This window comes from Taudactylus pleione, unplaced genomic scaffold (genome assembly GCF_031769625.1).
Source record: "Taudactylus pleione unplaced genomic scaffold, aTauple2 ptg001661l, whole genome shotgun sequence".
Lineage (NCBI taxonomy): Eukaryota > Metazoa > Chordata > Amphibia > Anura > Myobatrachidae > Taudactylus > Taudactylus pleione.
Genome location: NW_028286058.1, coordinates 3,940,757 through 3,967,413, shown reverse-complemented (window position 1 = coordinate 3,967,413; position 26,657 = coordinate 3,940,757). Strand labels below are relative to the sequence as shown.

General features: G+C 45.3%; 1 protein-coding gene across 4 annotated transcripts in view; it reads right to left on the bottom strand.

Moving 5' to 3' along the window:
• Positions 1-26,657, bottom strand: part of PRIMA1 (proline rich membrane anchor 1) — a 130,458-nt gene that overhangs the window by 84,490 nt on the left and 19,311 nt on the right. For all 4 annotated transcript variants that reach the window (XM_088464368.1, XM_088464365.1, XM_088464366.1 and 1 more), the window contains exons 2-3: positions 15,134-15,254; positions 9,355-9,502 (exon numbers count right to left, since the gene is read on the bottom strand). In XM_088464368.1, the coding sequence (XP_088320494.1) occupies positions 9,355-9,502; positions 15,134-15,223 (238 nt within the window). In that variant the 5' untranslated portion in view covers positions 15,224-15,254. The remainder of the gene's footprint in view (positions 1-9,354; positions 9,503-15,133; positions 15,255-26,657) is intronic.

Below are 26,657 nucleotides of genomic sequence, written 5' to 3'. Positions count from 1 at the left end.
GGGATTTTTCCCTTTGTGAAAGGGTCATCCCGGGACTTAATTCCCGAATCTCCAACCCTGGAAAAAAACAGGGTCGGAGACCCGGGAATTATGTCCCAGATGACCCTTTCACACAGGGAAAAATCCCGGGTTGTTTATCAAATTAACGGGTAAAAGTGAATTACCCGGTAATTCCATTTTTAGTGTGAAAGGGGTATTACTGTCATATTCCAAACACAGACTGTAAAATGACAGGCGCCGATTGGTTTGTACTTTATCTCTCTCCACGGCTTTGTACATCTCCCCCTTAGAATGTCAGCAGTAGCACAGAGCATTTCAGCCCAGCCGGTTCCGTAGGCAAGTTTTTAAGTGGGAGGAGTTTGGTAAATCTCACCACCTAACATACACAATAGCGCAGAGTTTGGATGTGAGGCTCCTGTCAAACTGGCGCAAGACGACTGGTTTCAAAACGCATTTCTATATGTGAAATAAAATCCATTCATGTCCTCAAAAGTTCTTATACTGTCAGCCTATTAACAGATACTGCAGAAAATAGAAGCATAGCCGGATTAAGACCCCTTAAAATGTTAAAACGGGTTACAGTAAACTGGGGCTCTAAGTAAAAAAAGAAACATTAACATGAGCCGGACAAGGTATACTGGGCCCCAAGCAAGACACTAGGTTGCACAGTGGATGATCCTGCTCAGGCTACGCTACAGGATAGAATGGAACAAATTCTATTACATGAAAAGGTAATAAATGAATATAATTAGAAATCTAAAGTAAACACATAGGAAGGTGCCTGCGTTACATAGGTGATCACTAATGGAAGATGTACATAGGGCCCGATGGTTTGCATACAACTCCAATGGTCCCCGGTCGGCGCATGTGCGTGATCTGTACGGCACATGTGCCGATCAATGTCTGCGGCGACGGTCACAGTACCTCCTTGAGCAGAGCCATGAGTAGACTTTTTGGTGCCATGTGCCAGAAAGAGCATTGGCGCCCCCCTCATTTTTCAAAGGGACATAATGCACCCAAAAAAGGGGAATGGCCTCATGGGGAAGGGCCAGGGAAGAGATAGGGGAGGCCAGGAGATGCTGGGGATAAATAGGGACATAATATAGTGCACCTGAGAGAGGGCCATGGCCTCATGGGGAAGGGCCAGGGAAGAGATAGGGGAGGCCAGGAGATGCTGGGGATAAATAGGGACATAATATAGCGCACCTGAGAGAGGGCCATGGCCTCATGGGGAAGGGCCAGGGTAGAGATAGTGGAGGCCAGGAGATGCTGGGGATAAGTAGGGACATAATATAGTGCATCTGAGAGACGGCCATGGCCTCATGGGGAAGGGCCAGGGAAGAGATAGGGGAGGCCAGGAGATGCTGGGGATAAATAGGAATATAATATAGTGCACCTGAGAGAGGACCATGGCCTCATGGGGAAGGGCCAGGGAAGAGATAGGGGAGGTCAGGAGATGCTGGGGATAAATAGGGACATAATATAGTGCACCTGAGAGAGGGCCATGGCCTCATGGGGAAGGGCCAGGGAAGATATAGGGGATGCCAGGAGATGCTGGGGATAAATAGGGACATAATATAGTGCACCTGAGAGAGGGCCATGGCCTCATGGGGAAGGGCCAGGGAAGAGATAGGGAAGGCCAGGAGATGCTGGGGATAAATAGGGACATAATATAGTGCACCTGAGAGAGGGCCATGGCCTCATGGGGAAGGGCCAGGGAAGAGACAGGGGAGGTGAGGAGATGCTGGGGATAAATAGGGATATAATATAGTGCACCTGAGAGAGGGCCATGGCCTCATGGGGAAGGGCCAGGGAAGAGATAGGAGAGGCCAGGAGATGCTGGGGATAAATAGGGACATAATATAGTGCACCTGAGAGATGGCCATGGCCTCATGGGGAAGGGCCAGGGAAGAGATAGGGGAGGCTAGGAGTGTCATGGCGTGGGCATGTATGGCTGCCAATGGAACTGGTTCCCTTGTATTTATTGATGATGTGACTGCTGACAAAAGCAGCAGAATGAATTCTGAAGTGTTTTGGGCAATATTATATGCTCCTATTCAGTCAAATGCTTCAGGACTCATTGGATGGCGCTTCATAGTGCAGATGGACAATGACCCGAAGCATACTGCAAAAGAAACCAAAGAGTTTTTTAAGGCTAAAAAGTGGAATGTTATGCAATGGCCAAGTCAATCCCCTGACCTGAATCTGATTGAGCATGTATTTCACTTGATGAAGACAAAGCTGAAGGGAAAATGCCCCAAGAACAAGCAGGAACTGAAGACATTTGCAGTAGAGGCCTGGCAGAGCATCACCAGTGATGAAACCCAGTGTCTGGTGATGTCCATGCATTCCAGACTTCAGGCTGTAATTGCCTGCAAAGGATTTGCAAAAAAGTATTAAAAAGTGAAAGTTAGATTTAGTATTGTTTAGTTTGTCCCATTACTTTTGGCCCCTTAAAAAGTGGGAGGCACATATAGAAACCGTTGTAATTCCTACACCGTTCACCTGATTTGGATGTAATTACCCTCAAATTAAATCTGAAAGTCTGCAGGTAAATCACATCCTGTTTGTTTCATTTCAAAGCCATTGTGGTGGTCAATAGAGGCCAAAATATGAATATTCTGTCAATTTCCCAATATTTATGCACCTGACTATATATATATATATATATATATATATATGTTAATAATTCATTTTCTTAGCTCCACCCCCAGTAGCACCACCCACAGTTCCTAAATCTACTTTTCTAGATAAACAGCCCTGGTCACACCACACTGTGTAGTAAGATTTGGCCCTGTTGGCAGTAGCGGTAACCGCAACCCCCCCCCCTTTGCATTCATGGCTGCCATGGCTACTGCTGTGGCATCTTTGTTAACAGTACCCCAAGTGGCGCTTGTAATGGAGCATCTGTGCAGACTATTGATTCACAGCGCCTGGGGGATCAGTTGACCCCCATGGACTGCGCAATTTTTTCAGATTTTGGTGTTGGATTTGGGAGCTCCAGGGGTCCTCTAGCTGGCACTGTTGCAATGGTCCATGAAGGGAGCCCTAATACTGCTACGAATGCAGCCAATATGTCTTATGCTCCTTTGTAGGATAGTGCAAGGTCTACAGTGGCTGGTCCTGTTGTTCTTTTGGTTTCTGTTTTTCTTTCAGAGGCTGCGGTTCTAGAGAATGGTGCTCCCACTGGGGATGGAGATGTGACTGCAGTTTCTGGACATGGTGAACAGATGGTCAGCTCTGAGTCAACTTTCGCGCTTTATGCAGATTGGATGGCGTACTTGGTCAAAGCAACGGCGAAGGCATAAGCTTAACAGCCATAGTTCTTCCGTATTGGAGGACCCGGATGAAACCCTACATTGTGCTAACACGGCTGTCCTTCGGGTTCTGTGTCTGCGGAACAGGGAACCCTATCGTTTAGGTTGTTACGTCGCAATATTTGCATTGACATCTAAAGCTTGCAATGCTTGAACAGAATTTGCTCCACAGGACGCTTGAATACGTGTCCTGTGGAGCAAATGAACACTATGTTATTTGCACCTGATCCATAGCTGGTAATGGTAGGTTGAGGGTCAGGTGCAATGGACCTATGATTAAGATTCCATCATAAGCAACAAGGTCAGGCTGTCGTGACATTTGGCTTGTGAGACATGTAAGGTTGCTCGCCGTGACTTAATTTAGAGGTAGTGTGTCTAAGCGGGTGCTTCCGACGCGGAGGAGGGTGCTTCCACCACGGTAGCTGCAACGGTAGCAAATTACTTTTCTTTTAACAATGGGCACTGTCCCTTTGGGCTGAAAGGTTGATTTCGGCACCAATGTCTTCATTGTGGGGGAGCGCATCCGACAAAGGACTGTAGTCGTACGGCATCCACCAGTGAGTTGGTCCCTTATTCAGTGGACAGTTTGGGGTCCTGGGGCTAGGCAGGCCATTAGATGTGGCCACTTTGTCCTACTGGCTTGACATCTACCCTAGGCGTTTGCATGCGGCTATTTTGCAGGATGGCTTTCTTCATGGCTTTCGCCTTCCTATTATAGGTTAGGATTGTACGGGCTTGTCATGGAATTTATATTCGGCAGGCGATTTCCTGGCGGCACTGAGGGAGAACGTCAGGAAGGAGATCAGCTGGGGAGGTTTGATGGGCCCCCTTTTCGGGGCCACCCCTGCCGGACTTGGTGTTGTCTCCAATGAGGGTGGTTCCGAACAGGGTGCAGGGCGAATTCAGACTTATCCAGCATTTGTCTAGGCTTTTGGGCTCCTGGGTTAACGATACGATTCCAGATGACCTGTGTCGGGTGACATACCAGTCATTTTACTAGGCTGTAATCATTTAACAAGGCTTTGATATTGTCAGGTAATTTGTAATCGAGGCTCTCATGGCTGAGATTGTTGAGGAGTCCACCTTTCAGTTGTTGCCTTTGCATCCGGGATTAGTTTCGGTTCATGGGTTTGCAGCTGCAGGACGGATTCTATTTGGATGGATGCCTTCCCATGGGGTGCTCGATCTCTTGCATATTTTTTCATCACATTTGGCACATTGTTACACTGGTGTCTCATGGGTCGGATCACTATTCGTTTTGCGGCGGAGCTTATGAGGGATCTCAGGGTTTGGGTGGAATTCATGTCTGCATTTCATGGAACATGTATTTGTGTTTTGCCATTAGCGCCCAACTGCATTCTCCATTTGTTTACCGAGGCAGCGGGCTCCTCGGGCTTATTTTGAGGGTCGGTAGTATGCTGCCCCTTAGACCGATGAGTGGGTGACCAGGGGCTTGACGAGGGATCTCTCCTTCTTGACCTCTTTCCTATCATGGTTTCCCTCAAACGCTCGGGTCCTTCATTCGGTCATTGTAGTGTTGTTTTGGTGTGATACTCTTGGTACGGTTCAGGCTGTCAATCAACAGCGTGCACCTTCTTTTCCAACTATATGTTCACTTATTTAATTTGTCCTGTGTTGCCTGCAGTTTAACATTCTATTACGGGCCATGCATGTCCCTAGTGTTAAGAACGAGCTTGCGTATGCCTTGTCGCATTTTGATTAGCTGCGTTTTTGCGATTTGGCCCTCTTACATCCTTTGATTGGGTCCAGGGATGTTAATCTTTGAAGGATGGATGGTACATTGGAATGTCAAAGGGTGTTTTTATAGATTTCTTGAGCAGTTTGTTTGAGGGAGTCAAGATGTGGTAACTTAGGTTATGGAGGCGGTGCGGTTCTTAGCTGGGAACCGCTGTTGCTGGGAAAGAACGGTAGCAGTCGCCATCTGTCTTTGGAGCTTGAGGTGCTCTCCCTTCCAATACATGGCTTAGGCTGATTCTACCCTACTGGGGTCAGCGTCACCACCGCTCCAGGTGGGCCTCATGTCGTGTCATTGGGGTGGGAGGAGGATACTTTGGGCGTGGTAATGGGCTGGCAGTTCGCCTCCCATTTAGAAGATCGGTGTGAGTATGCAGTTGGTGATCTTGCATTGTGTAGCCGTTTTTTCTGTGCCACCATACTTTGTCTGTGTTTCTTTTTCTATTAGCTAGTTCAGTTATATATTAAATAGTTTAGTTTAAAATTAAATAAAGCTGACCTTCTTTCCCCTTATACAAGTCTCTGTGTCATTATTTTATTATGATTATGGTTCATGGTTTACCCTGCACTGTTAGGAGGGAACACTAATCAGGCGATGGGGAGTTTATGACATTTTAGCTCTGCATTTATTCACTAACTTATAATAAAGTCATCACAGTGGTAAGAGCTTAGATACTTGATTTTTTTTATTTCTACAATGGCATGTATTTCACCTTTACTAGACCTAAAGCAGTTCTCAATGAGTTTTAGACACTGGCTGGTTAGTACTGGGGTCCCCTATCACATGTACAGCCCACTAATGTGGTGCATTGCTCTGATATCAACCTGGTGCTTGCATACGCTATCAGTATACACACACACACACACACACACACATATATATATATATATATACTTTTTTTTAATTTATTTAAAAAAGGGCCCAGACCATGCACTCTCAAATGGCTAGTCAAGCCTCTATTGTGGCTGGCCACACCCTCTGTGGTTGCTGGCCACACCCGTGAAGTATGGGGTCCCTACCACTGCATTCCCCTAGTAGGCCCTTCATGCCTCTGTCCAATACTGCACAGGATACTGGAGCACATCACACTAGTGTAACTTGGAATGCTGGAGAACAATACACAGGCACTGCAAGAATACTGGAGCACAGCACACAGGTGTTTGACTAGGATTCTGGAGCACAGCACAGGATGGTGCAACCAGGGGCACCGAGAGAGGTGGGTACTAATTACCTGGTCCGGGTTTTCTGGAGGAGCCTTTGACTGCTCCACCAATAGCATTTCTTACCTGTCTGCGGCAGCAGACTCTCTCCCCAGCACACACTGCTGTGTTGTGGGCTGCTGGGGGTCCAGGGACCCAACATCACCAAGCTGACCCAGCACCCCAGACCACCCCTACGCTGACCCAGCATCACAGACCACCTCTACGCTGACCCAGCATCACAGACCATCCCCACGCTGACCTAGCATCATAGACCATCCCCCATGCTGATCCAGTATCACAGACCATCCCAAGGGTGACCCAGCATCACAGACCATCCCCACGCTGACCCAGCATCACAGACCATTCCCACGCTGACCCAGCATTACAGACCATCCCCACGCTGACCCAGCATCACAGAACATCCCCATGCTGACCCAGCATCACAGACCATCTCAAGACTGACTCAGCATCACAGACTATCCCACGGCTTACCCAGCAACACAGACCATCCCAAGGCTGACCCAGCATCACAGACCATCCCCATGCTGACCCAGCATCACAGACCATCCCCACGCTAACCTAGCATCACAGACCAACCCAAGGCTAACCCACCATCACAGACCATCCCCACATTGACCCAGCATTACAGACTATCCCCACGTTGACCCTGCATCACAGACCATCCCAAGACTGACCCTGCATCACAGACCATCCCAAGACTGACCCTGCATCACAGACCATCCCAAGACTGACCCAGCATCACAGACAACCCATGCTGACCCAGCATCACAGAACATCCCCATGCTGACCCAGCATCACAGACCATCTCAAGACTGACCCAGCATCACAGACCATCAAAAGACTGACCCAGCATCACAGACCATCCCACGGCTGACCCAGCATCACAGACCATCCCCATGCTGACCCAGCATCACACACCATCCCCACGCTAACCTAGCATCACAGACCAACCCAAGGCTAACCCACCATCACAGACCATCCCCACATTGACCCAGCATCACAGACCATCCCAAAACTGACCCAGCATCACAGACCATCCTAAGGCTGACCCAACATTGCAGACCATCCCAAGACTGACCCAGCATCACAGACCATCCTAAGGCTGACCCAACATTGCAGACCATCCCAAGGCTGACCTAGCATCACAGACCATCCCAAGGCTGACACAGAATTACAGACCATCCCCACATTGACCCACCATCACAGACCATCCAAAGACTGACCCTGCATCACAGACCATCCCAAGACTGACCCTGCATCACAGACCATCCCAAGACTGACCCTGCATCACAGACCATCCCAAGACTGACCCTGCATCACAGACAATCCCAAGACTGACCCAGCATCACAGACAACCCATGCTGACCCAGCATCACAGAACATCCCCATGCTGACCGAGCATCACAGACCATCCCAAGGCTGACCCAGCATCACAGACAACCCATGCTGACCCAGCATCACAGACAACCCATGCTGACCCAGCATCACAGAACATCCCCATGCTGACCCAGCATCACAGACCATCTCAAGACTGATCTAGCATCACAGACCGTCAAAAGACTAACCCAGCATCACAGACCATCCCAAGGCTAACTCAGCATCACAGACCATCCCAAGGCTGACCCAGCATCACATACCATCCCAAGGCTGACCCAGCATCACAGACCATCCCAAGGCTGACCCAGCATCACAGACCATCCCAAGGCTGACCCAGCATCACAGACCATCCCAAGGCTGACCCAGCATCACAGACATCCCAAGGCTGACCCAGCATCACATACCATCCCAAGGCTGACCCAGCATCACAGACCATCATCACACTAACCCAGCATCACAGACCATCATCACATTGACCCAGCATCACAGACCATCATCACACTGACCCAGCATCACAGGCTATCCCAAGGATGATCCAGCATCACAGACCATCTGCACGCTGGCCCAGTAACTTACATCATGCTCATACTGAACCACAACACAATATATCCCCAGACTGACCCTACAATTCAATTAATCAAAGCAAACCAATGCAGCTTCAGCTTGAACAATCAACAGCTCAGGGCACAATGCAGTTCAATAACAAAACTGCACAATATAGTGTCATTTCTGCCTACTAAAGCACAAAAGTGAAACAAGTAACTAATATTATACAGTAACCAACTGATCTAACCCTGCAATGGTCATGGAACTCATGATAGAATCTGACCTAATTTAAGAACATGGCCCCAGACTGCATCAATAAACCCCTATTTTCAGCTCTGGCCTGCTATAACTCAGTAATACCCCTTTCAGACATACGACCTGGGAAATTTCATGCTCAGACCCGGGAATTTCTCCTGTGCAGACTCCCGGGTATTTGGTCAAGACCCCCCCTTTCACACTACAGCGTCTTCCCAGGAAATTCCCAGGTAGACCCCTTTCAGACAAGAGCAGGGTTTTTTCGTTTTTAATATTACCTGCTTCTCCTCTGCTCTTCCTAGCCTATCCCCATTCCGGCTGCCGCTGATGATGTCATCATCATGCAGCAGGCAGCCGACCAATCACTGCTACCATTTTATTTTATTAATATTAAATTATTTAAATCTGCCATGGTGGTCCAGCGGAAGTGTGGGCGGGCCGCTTTTGCAGAGACCCGCCGGCGGGTGTCCCCTAAATCTGGCTGGGGTTCTCTGTACACAGCCACTGGCGCAGGGGGTAGTGAGCAGCAGCGCTGAGTGTCCAACTCAAAGCAGCGCTGAACGTCCGGACTGCCAACTCAAAGCATCTGCGCTGGCAACTCAATGTAAAAGCTGCTTGGTGCAGCCCGGGAGTAGTAAATTCCCGGGTAGCACCATTCAGACATAAGCAGGGTAGTTTTCCGGGACTTAAGTAGGGTAGGTACCTTTCAGACATACACGGCAACCTGGGAATTTGGCTGGGGCAGGCCAAATTCCCGGGATTCTCGGTATGGCTGAAAGGGGTATAACTCATCTGACTGTGCTGCTGACGATATCCAACACTATAACTGTCCATAACAATATTACACAGCAGTAAGAATCACAGCTTGCAGGGTACTCACTAGGCACTGGGAGTCTTGGAGGTGGTGGTGGAGGTGGGGGTGGAGGCAGCAATGGCGGAGGTCTGCACTGGCATACTTGCTGGCAACCTCCTGGTAAATTTTCCACTGTGGATCTGGAACATGTCTTCTGGAGTTCAGCCTTGGCAATCTGAGTAAGACAAACAGTAAGTTCAGTCGGTTTTCGGAAACTGCTGCTTAACACACATAATTGTCAATGCCCGTCCATTCTTACAGCACTACGTCACACCCGCCCTCTATACTTCCAGGACTTAGCAATCACCATCTATAAACTAGTGTTTGTCAAAGCATCTTATCCAAATACTGACTGTGGCTGTGACTTGCCCTAGAGACAAGCGATCTGGAAGTCTACTCTGGAAAGTGTGCCCAGACTGGCCATATAATAGTCCAGGTACTCGTGAGCAAACTGCAAGAAAGCCATGTTGTCCTATCTGGTGTTATGTTCTGGTTTAATCTTAGAAGGAGGCATCTGGCAGGGTATTCTGGAACTTGTAGTAGCACAAAAGCTGGGGGCACCAGGTTTTGTAGGACTTTCTTAGAGCTATATACTAGAATTAAAGTTGCCAAGTAAGGTAACTATACATTCATTTTAATTAGTTAGCTGCAGAACACAGAAAAAATATTTACTGTGCCTATTAGAAGTGAATTACTTCTAATAGGTACAGACATATATGGCAGCATTTAATGATAATGTATGGGCTTAAGTGCTCTGGGAATTTAGCTATAACATGTATACGGAGCTTTCAAGCCAATTATCCAGTTTTAATTGTCAGTTAGAGATTATACCATTTATGGAGCAGGCTTATTAAAAAGGACACTCAGTTAAAAATAGCCATATTTCATTGAAGTGCATGTAACTCAACAAATAAAGATCAAATGTAGCTTGTTAAATATAGACTGTTTATGATTTATGCAGCTAGCGGAACAGACTTCTCTTTACTGAGGCAGAAACAAAACTGTTTGGATTAAAACGTTGGTTAAACTTGGGCTAAACTTTGGCCTAGCAATGGAGCCATGTTATGTGGGTGGCAGGCAGGCTTTAAGAGCGTATAATTCATTGCAATTGCTCTATCCTGCCATACATCTTACAAAAAGTTAAATTACATGAACGATCCAGTATCAGCTACAGCAGATATTTCGAATCTATTTATGTTGCACACCGTTTAATTCACACCCGTTAGCTCTATGTATATGGTGGACGGGGGTGTACCTGCTTCTCTTCTGTAATATAAAAGCGGCATCTCAAAATGGTAGACTCAACCATTTGCAAATCTGGACCCACACATTTGCTGCCAGTTTTCCGGTAGGAGGTTGTTACCAGAACCATAGAGGGTGTTCCCTGACCCCATTTACGATGTGCATGCTATGGTGTTGCCCATACTTTCTCCATTTACCCGGACTCCCAGAGGGAATGACCATATGGTAAATGCATGGGGTGTAGTGAGACGATTTTCATCATAGTGGCCCCACCACCTGCCATGTAATGCTGCAAATCACCGTGGAAAACGGGGCCATGACGACGCGCTTCACAGTGAATTGCTTTTTCAAGCCCCAGGAGGGATCTCTGCTCTCCCATGAGTCTTGGAGAACTCCCCAAAATGTGGTAGCTTCTCGGACATTCCAGGAGACTCCTACACTTTGGTACAACCCCACTGATAAAATTAGATGTTACTGCTTTTCTCCTAAAAAATATAGCAATATTTTCTTTCATTGAAGTCTTAAAATAATCCTGATATTTCATGGCAAGGCTGCCATGAAAGTTCTCGGCTGCTGTACAGGTGGGAGGGAAGGGGGGTGCATGGTCATGCGAGGTTGCAAATAGAGTTCATTTATACTCCCTCTCTCACCAGCAATGAAGCCAAATCTGCCGATTTTTGCCTTTTTTCAGATTTGGCCAGATCTATGTAACTGCACTGCCCCTATACATTCGTTTTGTGAGCACCATTGTCATCACTATCAACAGGCATTTGCACCTTTCCTGAAATTGAGGGATCTCCGTGTACGCTTACTTCAGAGTAGGCCGTACTTCTACCTACACAACCCGCAGCCAACTTATGCTAAGTGCAAAGTGGGGTAATTTACCAGTGTTTCCCTAATTGCACAAAAGTAACTGTTTATTTGGAATGGGTATGAAGCCTGGCGGCTGAATATCCCGATGCCGGCAGCCCGAAGGGAGAAGATCCTGACAGGGCAGGTAAGTACTCTATTCCTACCCTTCTCCCCAACTAACTCTTTCTTAGTGGTGCCTAACCCTAACTTTCCCCCCTAGTGCCCTTTCCTCCTGGGGGGGGTGCCTTACCTTAACCTTACCCCCCTATGGGTGCCTAACCCTAACCCCCCCCCAATAAAAACTTAGAAGTCCTACTATCACAAAGGACAGCTCTCATTGGGACAGCCAACCTTTGCAATTTTAATCGCTAATCTTCATGCATACCGGCATCATTAACGACAGCATGCAAAATACGATAGTTGATGCAACCAGCCACTTATCTTAAAAAACAAACAAAAGCCAGTATTGTTTTTCCTGCACATAATGGAAAACGGTTGCTGACCAGCGAGGTGCAAAGTACTGTATGTCCGGTCAAGATATTGAAAGCTTATCATCATTGCGTAACATTTCCGCTATCACAGAGCTTCTGCTCTCACTGGCACTCATTCAGAGTTCGGAGCAAAGCAATAAAAAGTAATAACATGATAAATGGCTAAAAAGAGTTTACAGCGTTCCACTTTCTCCGGGTAATGACCAACCGAAGTATTGTGTGAACTACAGTAAATGCGGCTATTCTATTTAGAGTATCTATGGGTCATTCATGAGCTGTAAAAAAATGCTGCCAAGCTCATTCCAAGTTGCACGACCGCTGTCGACTTTGGAAAACATCCACCTAAACTCAAATCCGAGCTGCATAAGCGGTAACTATGGTGAATATAAGAAACATACCCTTACCCACTAAGGTGCACATGGAAAGTGCCAAATGCAACCTATACTGGTGGCCAAAATTGCGGACACATTTTGAAATTTTAATGTTTATCAACTTCGAATGCTTATAAAAACTGTTTCACTTCACGCAGTGCAATGATTCATATATCAAATGAAAGGAAATTTGATGCTGAATTCAACACAATAAACAAAGGTCAAATATTTGCATTACAAGGGAAGTTATGCCGTGACAACAACACTTAGGGTGAAAATCCCTGTGTACTTATGATGTTACTGTCCTATCAGTATTGCGTTGGGTATTTCGTTGGATATCCTTTATTTTCCAAGACCACAGCACAGCGATGTGATCCAGGATTGTGGTGTTAAGTGAAAATGGGCTTTCGTATGCAGCAATTGCGAGAGAAGTTGGTGGGAATGTGACAACATCAGGAGTACGAAAGTTTTGTTTACGCCATCAGGAAACACAATCTATACAAAGCAAAGAAGGAAAAGGCCGGAAAAAGTGCAAAACAGCTGCTGATGATAGGAGAATAAAACAAATTTGCGTCAGTGACAGATGGATGTCATCTGCGGCCATTAGCAGTGACCTGAGTGCAACTGGTGTTTTTGTCAGTGCAAGAACGGTACGGAGAAGACTAACGGAGGTTGGCCTAAAAGGTAGGATTCCCCGAAAAAAAACATTGCTGAATAAAAAGCTGCGGCAGAAACTAATACAGTGGGCAAAAGAACACATTGCATGGACAGAAGGTTAGTGGAAACAAGTGATATGGAGTGACGAAACTAAGATATCGATATTTGGTAGTGATGGGGGAAAATATGTGAGACATCGCATCGGGGAAGAGGTACATCCAGATTTTATTCAAGCGCCAACAAAGAATCCTACAAGTGTTATGATCTGGGCATGTATGACAGCAGATGTTGTAGGCCGCCTTTATGTCATAGATGGCACACTGAACAGCAGAAAGTACATTGACACCATCCTACAACCAAAACGTCTACCTTCTATCAGGGATCTTTTTCCAGATAATGCCCCATTTTTTTTCCAGCAGGATTCAGCTCCCTGCCACACTGCTCGGATATGCAAAAAGGGGTTCACAGAGAATGACATACAGGTGCTGGGATGGCCAGGAAACAGCCCAGACCTGAACCCCATAGAACATTTGTGGTTCCGTTTGAAAAACTGGTACATCTGAGGCGTCCATCCAATAAAAGATGATTAATTGAGGCTATAATTGTCTCATGGCACCACATAAAAAAGAAGGAAGAGCTCCAAACATTGGTTGGCTCAATGACACATCGCTGTGCTGCTGTCTTGAAAAATAAAGGATACCCAACGAAATACGGATAGGACAGTAACATCACCCTAAGTGTTGATTTCACTGCATAACTTCCCTTGTAATGCAAATATTTGACCTCTGTTTATTGTGTAGAATTCAGCATTAAATTTCCTTTTATTTGATATATGAATCATTGCACTGCGTGAAGTGTAACAGTTTTTATAAGCATTCAAAGTTGAAAAACATTCAAATTTCAAAAAGTGTCCGCAATTTTGGCCACCACTGTAATCTAATCGGGATGGTTGACACCAATTTTTCGGGGAAGGAAAACTTGCACCTCTGCCCTTAATGTGCCTTTCCTACTCTGCCAGCTTATTTAAAAAAATGTTGTTCTTTTCCACCTATGTATAAAAACTAGATGCACTGGGGGGCCTAATTCATAAGGACCACCCACAATCAGCCCAACTCCTCCCATTGGTTGCCGCAAACTATTGAACTCCCCACAGGTGCCACGTCAAAATCACGCGCTTACCCATTGCTAGATACTAAGTTAAGAGCAATAACTCAACTATCAGGAAAATTCTGAAAAAGAATATATATTATATACACACACACACACACACACACACACACACACACACACACACACAAGATTATACGTCCTGCACTGTTTTTGCTCATTGATTGTGTACTTTGTTAAGCACTGCGGAACTCTTGTGGCTCCATATAAATAATGCATAATAATAATCATGTAAATTGATAAGCACACTTTATTTCTCTAGGTATGCCTCATCCTAAATATCTGTAATAATCCACAGTATGGGGTGCTGTATTCCTTATACTACACACGTTTGCCTAATAAACACGAGTGGTGAAGAATTCACATCTCAACGATTATAAGCAATGACATCACAGCTCAATATTTATACAGATATTATTTACAGGAGTTATTCCCCATAGTAACATCACTTGTGTACTATAGACCTATAAGTGTACCCTATAATACTATAGCTTGGAAAATGTTCAATACAGTTGTAGATGACAATAGTACAAACAAAACAATCATGTATGTGCAATGAAGCCTAATAAAAAAACAACAACTTTGCATTTGCACCCATATGTGATAATATTTCTAAATAGAAACGTCTGAAGTAATGTCAGAGGATAAATGCATGCAATGGTATTTTTGGAAATTCTTTGTGATAAAAACTTAAGATTTAATAAAATTATAAAATAAAATAAAAATAATAATAATTGTGGTTTTAGATTTGGTTTTTATAAGCTAGGAAAAATCCCTAAAAGACGTATAAACCGGCTCCTACAGTATAGCAAAGACACATGTAGATGCTGTTGGCCACTGTAGTGGATAGACTGTATGCAATAAGTACACGTCACCCCGTGCTCTTCTCTCAATCCAGTCTAAGATGCATAAACTTTAAACGTAAATAATGCAAGACACTAATAACCAGCAGCCTGTGTCCATTTATACACAGAAAACATGGCAGATGAATATTTCATACAGCGCGATAAACGCTCTGCATCTTACCTGGAGGAATCCTGCGAGGGGGAGCGTAAAACAGTGAATCAGGAGAGAGGGAGAGAGGGGACAGCCGTGGAAGAGCCCCCTGTTCTGCATTACTCCGTCAGCGCTGGTCAAACCTGCAGAACTACAGAGCAAGAGAGTGAATCCCCAGCAGTGAGGAGCTGACATGAGAACACAACATACAGGGCTGTTCCAGCAAATGTTTGTACACACTGGTGACAACACACAGCAATGCAACAAGCAGAACATTTCTCACATCTGCAGCATTAATAAAAAGTATGTATTTGGGGCGGAATTAAAATGACTAAAGCCCAGCAGAATAAATAAATATATTTATTTTTAATCCAAATCTTTTGAAAAGACTTTCCAATGGCAAGGCTTTTTTAATGTACTGTACAATTTTTTCCTCTCTCTGGTTAAAAAAACTCATCCACCTAAGTGTTGCCATTTATCATTAATTGCATTTGCAATGCGATCTGGGCGCCATATTAGCGCTCATGATCGCATTGCAGAATGCGATTACAACATTGTGATGTATTATAGAGCATCCGCAGGGACAGGGGCTCCGAAAAGATCACATATCTGCGATGCACGGTCGGATCTAGGGGTGTTCGAACAGTGCGGTCATACAGGGGTGCCACCCATATAGGGCGCACCCATCCCCAACATCCCGATTTCAGCGGGACAGTACTGTCACGCTGTTCCACCCGTGGGCTGAAGTGGCCCGCGGGGTGGTCAAATCGGGAGGTTTGGGACCCCCACCACCGCAGCTGTGCGCATGCGCGCGGCAATCATTCAGTGATGGGAGAGGGCTGGGGGAAGCCAAGCTAGTGAGGCTTCCCCCCAGCCTGACGTTGTTTGGAGGCGTGCCATGCAGGCACACCTCCTAATGACATCACGTAGGAGGCGTGGCATATGCTAATTAGGCCACACCCATTTTTGGATGTGCGCATGTAGAGCCGACCCTTGGAGCCAGCCCTGCTGCGATGTGTTCAGGGAGCTGCTGGAGCTACTGTGCAGGTGTCCAATAGCGGCTCTTGGCCCAGGCAAGTCGGGCCGTCGCCCACAGCGCCATTGTATCCGGCAGGCGCTAGAAACGACCACCCACCCTCACGGCGCTGTTGTGACTATGCAACTTCAGGGGGAGGGAGCGGAGGAGGGAAGGGGCGGCATCAAAGGACGGCGCTGGGCGCAGCAAAGCCTAGCGCCGGCCCTGCATGCGTCTTCCCGCTGACCGCACATGCACAGCGCCCATTTCCAGGGAGGGCTCTGGAGGAACCCTCTGCCAGCTGAATCCGCGATCTGTAGCCCCATAGGCTTACTGGGGACAATCTCTGGAATGCATCTCATTCCGGATATTGGTAACTATGGCAGCATCGCAACTCCCATAGAAACTTATGGGGGGGATGCGGCTGCCGGCGGGAATGGAGGGATCACAGCAGGTATCGGAGACATCTGCTGCAGTCCCTCTGTGATACATCTGGGGGAAACTTAATATTTGTGGTTAACCCCCTAAAACCGGTTGTTTTCGAGGATTAAGCCACAAATATACAATAATAAATGGGCCCCTATATAAGCTTTACTTTGAGCACTCTCAGCAACCCTTCCCCCTGCTAGTTACCTTATTGGCTGCTAAAATTAACTCTAATGGTGCATACACACGGACAGATTTTTCCTTCAGATCTGAACGACAACGATTTAAAAATCGTTCAGTCATTCATATCTGAAGGAAAATCTGACATATCTGACATGCCTGAACGATGGACGATGACCGATGCGCGTTCCCGTTTATCAGATAACGATATCTGACATCTGATGTGTTTGCAGTCAGACTTGGACGATTCCATTCATTTTAATGCAGTCAAAAATCGTTCAAATCGTTCAAAACTTTGGTAAAATCGTTCAAATTGTTCATCTGACAAATCTGACCGTGTGTATGCTCCATTAAGCTGCATACACATACAACGATTTAGTAATGAACGATTTAAGTAAACAATGGCCCTCATTCAGAGCCGGACGCTATTTGCGGTCGTTCGTTTAAAAACAAGGGGTGGCTATTCAAATGATCCGTACGCACATTGCAGTCTGTTCACACCTCTAAGTCTGAACGAACGAGCAAAACATACGCTCGTTTAAATGAAAATCCATCTCAGGTACATGAAATGTTGTCCAAAATTCCAGATTCCCTTTGGACTAAGGATGGACAGGACACTGGATTAATGGCAAACGTAAGCCCTGTAATGGTAAACTTAAAAAGCGGTAGGCAAGCTCCAAAAATTCCCCAGTACCCACTAAAACAGGAGGTAGAATTAGGGGTTTTTCCAATAATTGAGCGATTATTGCAACAGGGAATTTTAGTTCGTACAGCTAGTGTAGCCAACAGGCACATCTTCCCGGTGAAGAAGAGTGGTGGGAGGGGTTATAGGCTGGTACAAGACCTTAGAGGTGTTAATAAGGTAGTAGAGAGCCAATTCCCTGTAGTGCCAAATCCAGCCGTCATCCTGATGCAGAAATGGTGCACTTAAATCTCACTTAAACGTGAATACCTAGCAGTGTGGAATGCTGAGCATTATAGTTCCACACGCCCCCACCTCTCTCAGCAGCCCCCACCCTTCCCAGGCTCAAAAACACAGTCCTTTGTTCTCCCAGGTTCTTGTGTAAATGCAAATTAGCACAGCTACAAGACCCAAACCTCAGATAACACTCTTGACTGAAGGTATTTTATTGCAGGAAGCCTGCTAATGTAAGGTGCTACAAACTACCCTCTTGCTGTATTCGAGTAGGGCCACCTGGAGTGAGAGCAGACATTATGTCCAGGAAGCTTATCTACACAGGCTAGTTGTCACGTGGCCATTTGCTCTGTTTAGCTAATGCTATCCAATTTTGAAAATATATCCTTTAGGGGAATTATAATAATATACACTTTGGCCCTCATTCAGAGCCGTTCGCTATTTGCGGTCGTTCGTTTAAAAACAAGGGGTGGCTATTCAAATGATCCGTACGCACATTGCAGTCTGTTCACACCTCTAAGTCTGAACGAACGAGCAAAACATACGCTCGTTTATTTGTTAAAAACGCCCCCTGGCCGCACGCATCCTACGTCATGTCCGCTATTTATTAGATTAATCGAGTACATCGACCAGCGTATGAATTGCTCGCTATTCTTGTGGTTGGTGTTTGCTACCACAAATTTGCGTGCAGTTCTGGCTATAAAATAACCCAGTGACGTGGTCAATGACGCTGCTGTTTTAAATATACACACCCATAAAACGCCCGTTTTGACCTTTAAGCACGCCTGCGTTCGGATCTCCACTCCCCATTTTCAAACACCTTCCCCTGTTACCACCCACATACGCCTCATTCTGTCACTCAAAATAGCAGGCACTCGCTATATTGCGTACAAAGGATTTTCGACCGCACTGACTGGTTCGCGCATGCGTACTAAAAAGCGTACGCATGCGCAGATGTGCAAACATCGCTCGGAACGAGCGTACTGCCACTAACGAGCGGCTCTGAATGAGGGCCAATATTCGTTCATTTTTTCAAGGGAAAAATTAACGAAAATCGTTTACTAAAATCGTTCATTTACTTAATGTAATGAACGATTTTTTTGAACTACAAACAATTTTTGCATACTCCCTTACTGAAAATCGTTGAGCTGGTCAGTCTGACTGAACTACAAACGTGAACGCGCATGAACGATAATCGTTCATCGTTTTAACTCAGAAAGTGAACGATTTTTTCAACGATTGAACAATAAACGATATCGTTATCGATAATCGTTCAAAAATTTGTCGTGTGTGTATGCAACTTTAGCTGTACAGGTAGCAGTTGATACAGTATTACAAGTACAGTATTAAAGATGTACTGTATATAACTGGGAATTTACAGTCTATTCTGACACTGACATTAATATATGAATTGGATTAATTAAAAAAACAAAAAATATACATATAGAATGTAAGCTCTCACGAGCAGGGCCCTCTTCCCTCAAGTGAGTCCCCTTCCCTTACTCAAACTATCATCTACTCCTAACTCCCCACAAGGGCATCTAACGCGGTTGCTTACGTCCTGCTGCTTGTTGAGTGTTATGACTATTATGCAGCAATGTTTATAAACCATGTCCTTGTCCTGCATTGTACTCAGAGCCGGCCCTAGCCAATTTGGGCCCTCATTCAGAGCCACTCGCTAGCGGCAGTACGCTCGTTCCGAGCGATGTTCGCACATCTGCGCATGCGTACGGTTTTTAGTACGCATGCGCGAACCAGTCAGTGCGGCTGAAAATCGTTGGTACGCAATATAGCGAGGGCCTGCTATTTTGAGTGACAGAATGAGGCGTATGTGGGTGGTAACAGGGGAAGGTGCTTGAAACCGGGGAATGGAGATCCGAACGCAGGCGTGCTTAAAGGTCAAAACGGGCGTTTTAAGGGAGTGCATAATTAATACAGCAGCGGCATTGACAACGTCATTTGGTTTTTTTTAACTCAGAACTGCTCGCAAAATAGTGGTTGAAAACACCAACCACAAGAATAGCGAGCAGTTCATACCCTGTACGATGTACTCGATTAATCTAATAAATAGCGGACATGACGTATGGTGCGTGCGGCCAGGGGGCGTTTTTATCAAATAAACGAGCGTATGTTTTGCTCGCTCGTTCAGACTTAGAGGTGTGAACAGACTGCAATTTGCGAACGGTTCATTTGAATAGCCACCCCTTGTTTTTGAACGAACGACCGCAAATAGCGAACGGCTCTGAATCAGGCCCTTGGTGCCCTAGGCAAATTTTTGACTGGTGCCCCCTAGCAGATAATCCCACCACCAATTTTATAGTTTTTCCGCGGACCCCAAATATAACACATTGGTTTAAAACCACTCTTTGCCCCCAGGCCCAGTCATGGGTGCCCACCTTTCTCCCAGCTACACATTAAAAATTTTTAATCACACCTAACATACCCAGAGTAGGAGTGAGAAAGCAAAAAATTATCATTAGCCATGGTACAGCGGTGTGTGTTATTGGAAGTATCTGGAGCTCTAATATATATATATATATATATACACACATACATACACACACACACGCGTATATATATATATATATATATATATATATATACACACACACACATACACACACACTGTCGAAGCTGGATTATTGGCTGAGACAAGATCAGTTTAAAATTGAATCGCAGCGACACCATCTTGCGACTGGCCACAAGACACCATCTTGGAAATGAGATCGCAAGACGCCATTTTGCGAATGGCCGCCTAAGCGCCATTTTAGATAAACTCACACTTTAGTACATGTGGCGATATTACTATTAGCATCATGCGATTGCATCTGTGACCATCGCCATAAGTTACGGCGATTCACCAAAAGCCCATTTCATGACTTTACGTAGTTTGGGTGCTCTGGATAAAGGCCCTCATTCAGAGCCGCTCGTTAGCGGCAGTACGCTCGTTCCGAGCGATGTTTGCACATCTGCGCATGCGTACGCTTTTTAGTACGCATGCGCGAACCAGTCAGTGCGGTCGAAAATCCTTTGTACGCAATATAGCGAGTGCCTGCTATTTTGAGTGACAGAATGAGGCGTATGTGGGTGGTAACAGGGGAAGGTGTTTGAAAATGGGGAGTGGAGATCCGAACGCAGGCGTGCTTAAAGGTCAAAACGGGCGTTTTATGGGTGTGTATATTTAAAACAGCAGCGTCATTGACCACGTCACTGGGTTATTTTATAGCCAGAACTGCACGCAAATTTGTGGTAGCAAACACCAACCACAAGAATAGCGAGCAATTCATACGCTGGTCGATGTACTCGATTAATCTAATAAATAGCGGACATGACGTAGGATGCGTGCGGCCAGGGGGCGTTTTTAACAAATAAACGAGCGTATGTTTTGCTCGTTCATTCAGACTTAGAGGTGTGAACAGACTGCAATGTGCGTACGGATCATTTGAATAGCCACCCCTTGTTTTTAAACGAACGACCGCAAATAGCGAACGGCTCTGAATGAGGGCCAAAGTGTATATTATTATAATTCCCCTAAAGGATATATTTTCAAAATTGGATAGCATTAGCTAAACAGAGCAAATGGCCACGTGACAACTAGCCTGTGTAGATAAGCTTCCTGGACATAATGTCTGCTCTCACTCCAGGTGGCCCTACTCGAATACAGCAAGAGGGTAGTTTGTAGCACCTTACATTAGCAGGCTTCCTGCAATAAAATACCTTCAGTCAAGAGTGTTATCTGAGGTTTGGGTCTTGTAGCTGTGCTAATTTGCATTTACACAAGAACCTGGGAGAACAAAGGACTGTGTTTTTGAGCCTGGGAAGGGTGGGGGCTGCTGAGAGAGGTGGGGGCGTGTGGAACTATAATGCTCAGCATTCCACACTGCTAGGTATTCACGTTTAAGTGAGATTTAAGTGCACCATTTCTCATACACACATTAATACGCACAATTGCATATTAGCGAATGCATAAGATCCTGTATGAAAACGCTGTTTATTAGCTTCATGCGCACGCATCTGCCCCAAGTTAACTAGCGTCTTTACATCACACCCCGCATACTTACACATTACATATTCACATAAAAGGTTTAATAAGCTTTAAAGTATAAGATTTAAGTTTGTTCATTTAGCATAAATGCTGTGAAATAAAGATTATTTGGTAACTAAGGTTTTATACATGATAAGTAAGCCGTGATTGGTATTGTACTGATGCGTACTCTTTCAACAGTATTCCAGTACCATCGGTGTGGAGATTGCATCATGCATTCTCAACTTATGGACCGCAGAGACTTCAAGCAACAAAATGTACATAATAGGAACAACTGTTAGGATGATTGCATGAGGCAGGAAACCAGAGACCCCCAGTTGTTAGAGGCTGGGTTGTGTCTATTTGAATCAACCTGTTAAATGCCTTGTAACATATGCCCTCTCCTTTAGGTTGTTTATTTCTGGGGGGTATAAATATGTGTGCTCTGACCCTGGGTTCCTAGTGTTTGTGCTGAATGCTGATTGACGAGGGGTTTCTTGCTGATGCCTAACATCTGGACCAGAGAGCGCTGCGTATGTATAATTGTACTTGGGTCTGTATAATCTCTTTGCGCTAAGATTATATGAGGATCATAGCGTGTAACTGCTGTACTTTACTTGAATAATACTTTGTGCTTTGGAACCACATGTTCTAAGTCTGGAGTCTTTATTTACTGAATGACTGCGTATGCAAATTAGCGTCATCCTTAGAGGTTTATAGGAAGGATATTAGAAGGTATAGGCAGGGGTATATAGAGGTTCAAAGGCAGTATCCTTTGTTGGGGGCTCATAGTGAAGTCACTAACCTACTCACACGGCACATACGGTTATTGATATCTCAGCAAAGGGTGGAATGGCCACATGACTAGAATCCAGGGACAAGAGAGGATAAAGTTTGTTTTCCTTTGTTGATAGAACCTAACATCTAAACGGGTGCCGCAGTATTGAGCACGCGGCTGAGTCGCAGTTTTGCGCACTGTAAAGACACACTTTTGCGTACGCAGCTAAAAAGTTGTGATACTGTTGTGTGGTAGTCGCATTATTGTGTATGTGACTGGTCGCACAATAGCGTATACGTACTTCCGGTTGTGCTGCCACGTGTTTAAATAAAGCCGTTGAGGTTTACATTTTTCAATTGTTATCAATATCTGGGTTAACGTGTATTTTTCTGCGCAGGAAAAAGTGTGTAACAGTGAGTATTTGTTGGTAGGGGTAACTTGTTCCCTACAGTTAGAGGTACCGTATGACCTTTAAGGGCTAAGTGCTAGTCGCTCGGTAAGCAGCTTACCGTTCTATACACAGTAGCAGGTGTACATGTTGTCTTTGTTGTAGAGAGGTGCATGGAAGTAGCCTACTTAAACTTCCATAGGTGTGGAAGTTGCTTTACTAAATCTTATCCGGGTGTGGAAGTTGCCTTTTTCAAATCTTATCCAGGTGTGTGGGCGCTGCCGTTTAAATCATCCACAGGTAAGTGAAAGTATCTTGATTGTCTTTCACCAGTTTAAATCTTTATTGAAAAGCATAGGAGTTGTTTCAGAATGGGGGCCATGCAAACAATAGAGATGTTAGACAATGATGTGCTGCTAATGGAAGCGCCGCTTGGATCGGCCCGTCGTATTATGCATACTAAGTACGGTACTTATGCGATAAGGTATTGTGATGTATGGTTTAAAATGACGATGAAGAGTGTTAGACCGTTTCCCAGAATTGGTAGTTTTGATAAAAATGTACTAGATAATGTCCGGGATCACATCAGTCTGATGCGCTCCTGAGAGAAAAAGGTCAAATATTATGAATGTTTAAAGTTGTGGCAGCATGAAGGGGATGCGTGGCTTAAAAATGCACAAGCAACATAAACTAGCGTTGCGAGCGCATTGCCAAAGAATATAACCGCGACACTGAATTGCAATTCGGGCGAGCCGCAAAATGGCGCGCACGTGCAACAAGGTAGCTTTGTGGAGAGTATTGCCCGCAGTTCACGCTCACCACCCCCACCTTATGTGGATGGAGGTGCAAGTACAGTTACCAAAAATACCCATAAAAATGTAACAAGCAATTTGTACCCTCTCTTAAGCAACTATAAAGAAAATGCTCATGATGTGGATGATGAGCCTATTGTAATGTCTGCCATTTCCCATGCTGTACAGATGATAGATGCTGCATCACAACAATCACGAGTGGTCCCGTCATCTCCATCAGTAACAGTAAGGGAAGTGCTAACACCCTCTGCACCCGTAGAGGAAGTTGTTAATACCATACGTAGCAGCAACAGATTAAACCCCCAGCCAGGTAACAAGGTCAAAAGGTAGCAGCGCTGCCGGTCTGCATCCCATTCGGCCAATAATCGTTCCGAATGGAAATGCAGATGCGAACGGTGTAGTGCCCAAGAGGGAAGTAGTAATGCATTGTCCCTGGACAAGAGCAGAACTAAATTCCATCATAAATGATTCCCCGATCAAAAAAAGGAACTAGCCAAATGTCAAAGATTTTTGAGAAATTTGGGTAGCTCTCATGAGCCAACTAATAAAGATTGGCGTGTGGTGTTAAGGGCCTGTCTACCATGCAATACCGATGTGACAAAATTTATCACGGATTGCGTATTGGATGGTGACGTTCCCTTAACAGACCAAGTAAACCAAGGTAACATTTCCCGCATTGTAACTCAATTGGGTATATATTTTCCGGTAGTAGTTAACTGGAACAAAATTTTCACCATTAAGAAAAAGGAGAGTGAATCTGCAGAAGATTATTGCGACCGGGCTCTGCAGGCTATCACCCAGTACACTGGGTTAGAAGATATTAAAGATAGCACTCACCACAGGGGAATGATAGTCACAATACTCATGGACGGTCTGAAAGAGAATTTAAAGACTCGGGTTCAGACCTCACAAGCTGGCTGGAGGGGAGTCACAATAGATACCCTCATAGAATCTGCCATAGAACATGATAAAAACATCTCAAAGAAGAGAGAGACCCAGAGCGAAAAACTAATGGCTGTCAGTATACAAGCTCTGGAGGGAATGACGGTAACATCACAGCCAACAGACACACTCGCATCTGCACACACACTTACACCTGAACAGTTATATGCCCTCACACTAACCCCACGCAAGAACAAACACAACTCTATTCCACAAACCCTATACAACCACAGGTCCCATACTACTCACAAACCTCATATCCCCCACAATACCCTTACCCTCCCTATCCTTACCCATATCCACCACCTTTACCCTCTGCTCAAACCTCACAACAACACATGTCTTCACCCAATCCACGAACATGTTTTAATTGTAAACAAACAGGACACTTAAGTAGAAACTGTACAGTAAAAAGAGTAGGAACCCCAAATCAGGGAAGACCTGGACATCCCCATAAGGGATATGCACAGAGACCAGCAAATGTCCAGCAGGCACCAGCTCCAATTGTGGCCATAAATGCTTTATAGGAGAATGGTAGCCAACGCTAGGCGTCAGGTCATACCTGTAGTCTACAGATAGTCAGGTTAACGGGAAGTACTAGGGAAGAACCGGTCATGATAGTTGATGTAGCTGGTACTGAATATCCTTTTCTTGTAGACACAGGGGCGACCAGGTCAGTGATAAAATCTCCCGTTAATTTACAGGTGACCAACGAGACAGTACCAACAATGGGTGTAACAGGTAAAGTGAAAATTATCCTTTAACAATGTCCACAGAGGTTACTATTGGGCCGTTGCATACCAGGCATTCTTTCCTTCTGGCTGCTGCGACTCCTACTAACCTGCTGGGTAGAGACTTGTTATGTAAGATGGGATGTGTCATATATTGCACCCCTGATGGTGTATTTTTAGATATCCCAGAGAGAGTTGCACACGAGGTGCGGGATATGTTGGACACTCCCCAAAGGATAATGTATCACTCTACAAGTTTAAATGAAAATCCATCTCAGGTACATGAAATGTTGTCCAAAATTCCAGATTCCCTTTGGACTAAGGATGGACAGGACACTGGATTAATGGCAAACGTAAGCCCTGTAATGGTAAACTTAAAAAGCGGTAGGCAAGCTCCAAAAATTCCCCAGTACCCACTAAAACAGGAGGTAGAATTAGGGGTTTTTCCAATAATTGAGCGATTATTGCAACAGGGAATTTTAGTTCGTACAGCTAGTGTAGCCAACAGGCACATCTTTCCGGTGAAGAAGAGTGGTGGGAGGGGTTATAGGCTGGTACAAGACCTTAGAGGTGTTAATAAGGTAGTAGAGAGCCAATTCCCTGTAGTGCCAAATCCAGCCGTCATCCTGATGCAGATCCCACCAAATGCAACCCATTTCACTGTCATTGACCTCTGTTCTGCTTTCTTCTCTGTGCCTCTCCACCCTGACTGTCAGTATCTATTCGCATTTACATACAGAGGTGTACAATACACATGGACACGGTTACCCCAAGGTTACATAGACAGCCCCAGTATCTTCTCCCAGGCATTGCACAACTGTTTACAATCTTTTCAACCTGCCAATGGATCTGTTCTAATTCAATATGTGGACGATTTATTGCTATGTTCTGACTCGTTTATGTCATGTTTAAATGATACTAAACTTTTGTTGCATCATCTCTCGCATACAGGGACACAAGGTGGCTAAGGACAAACTACAGCCGTGCCAATCCAGAGTCAAATATTTGGGACACTGCCTAACCCAGGGGTTACGACATCTTACAAATGATAGAATCCAGGCCATACAGAACATGACACTCCCGCAGAATCAACAGCAAATTCGTACCTTCTTGGGAATGTGTGGATACTGTAGAATGTGGATCCCAGGTTTTTCTATTTTGGCCTTGCTTTTACAGGAATTAGTCTCTTCCTCAAAGCTCGATCGTGTCATACACACAGAGGAAACAGAGCAGGCTTTTCTTAATCTTAAGGATAGTCTGACAAAAGCTCCTGCATTGGGAATACCTGATTATGAAAAACCTTTTGATTTGTATTGCACGGAAGCCGATGGTTGTGCTGCAG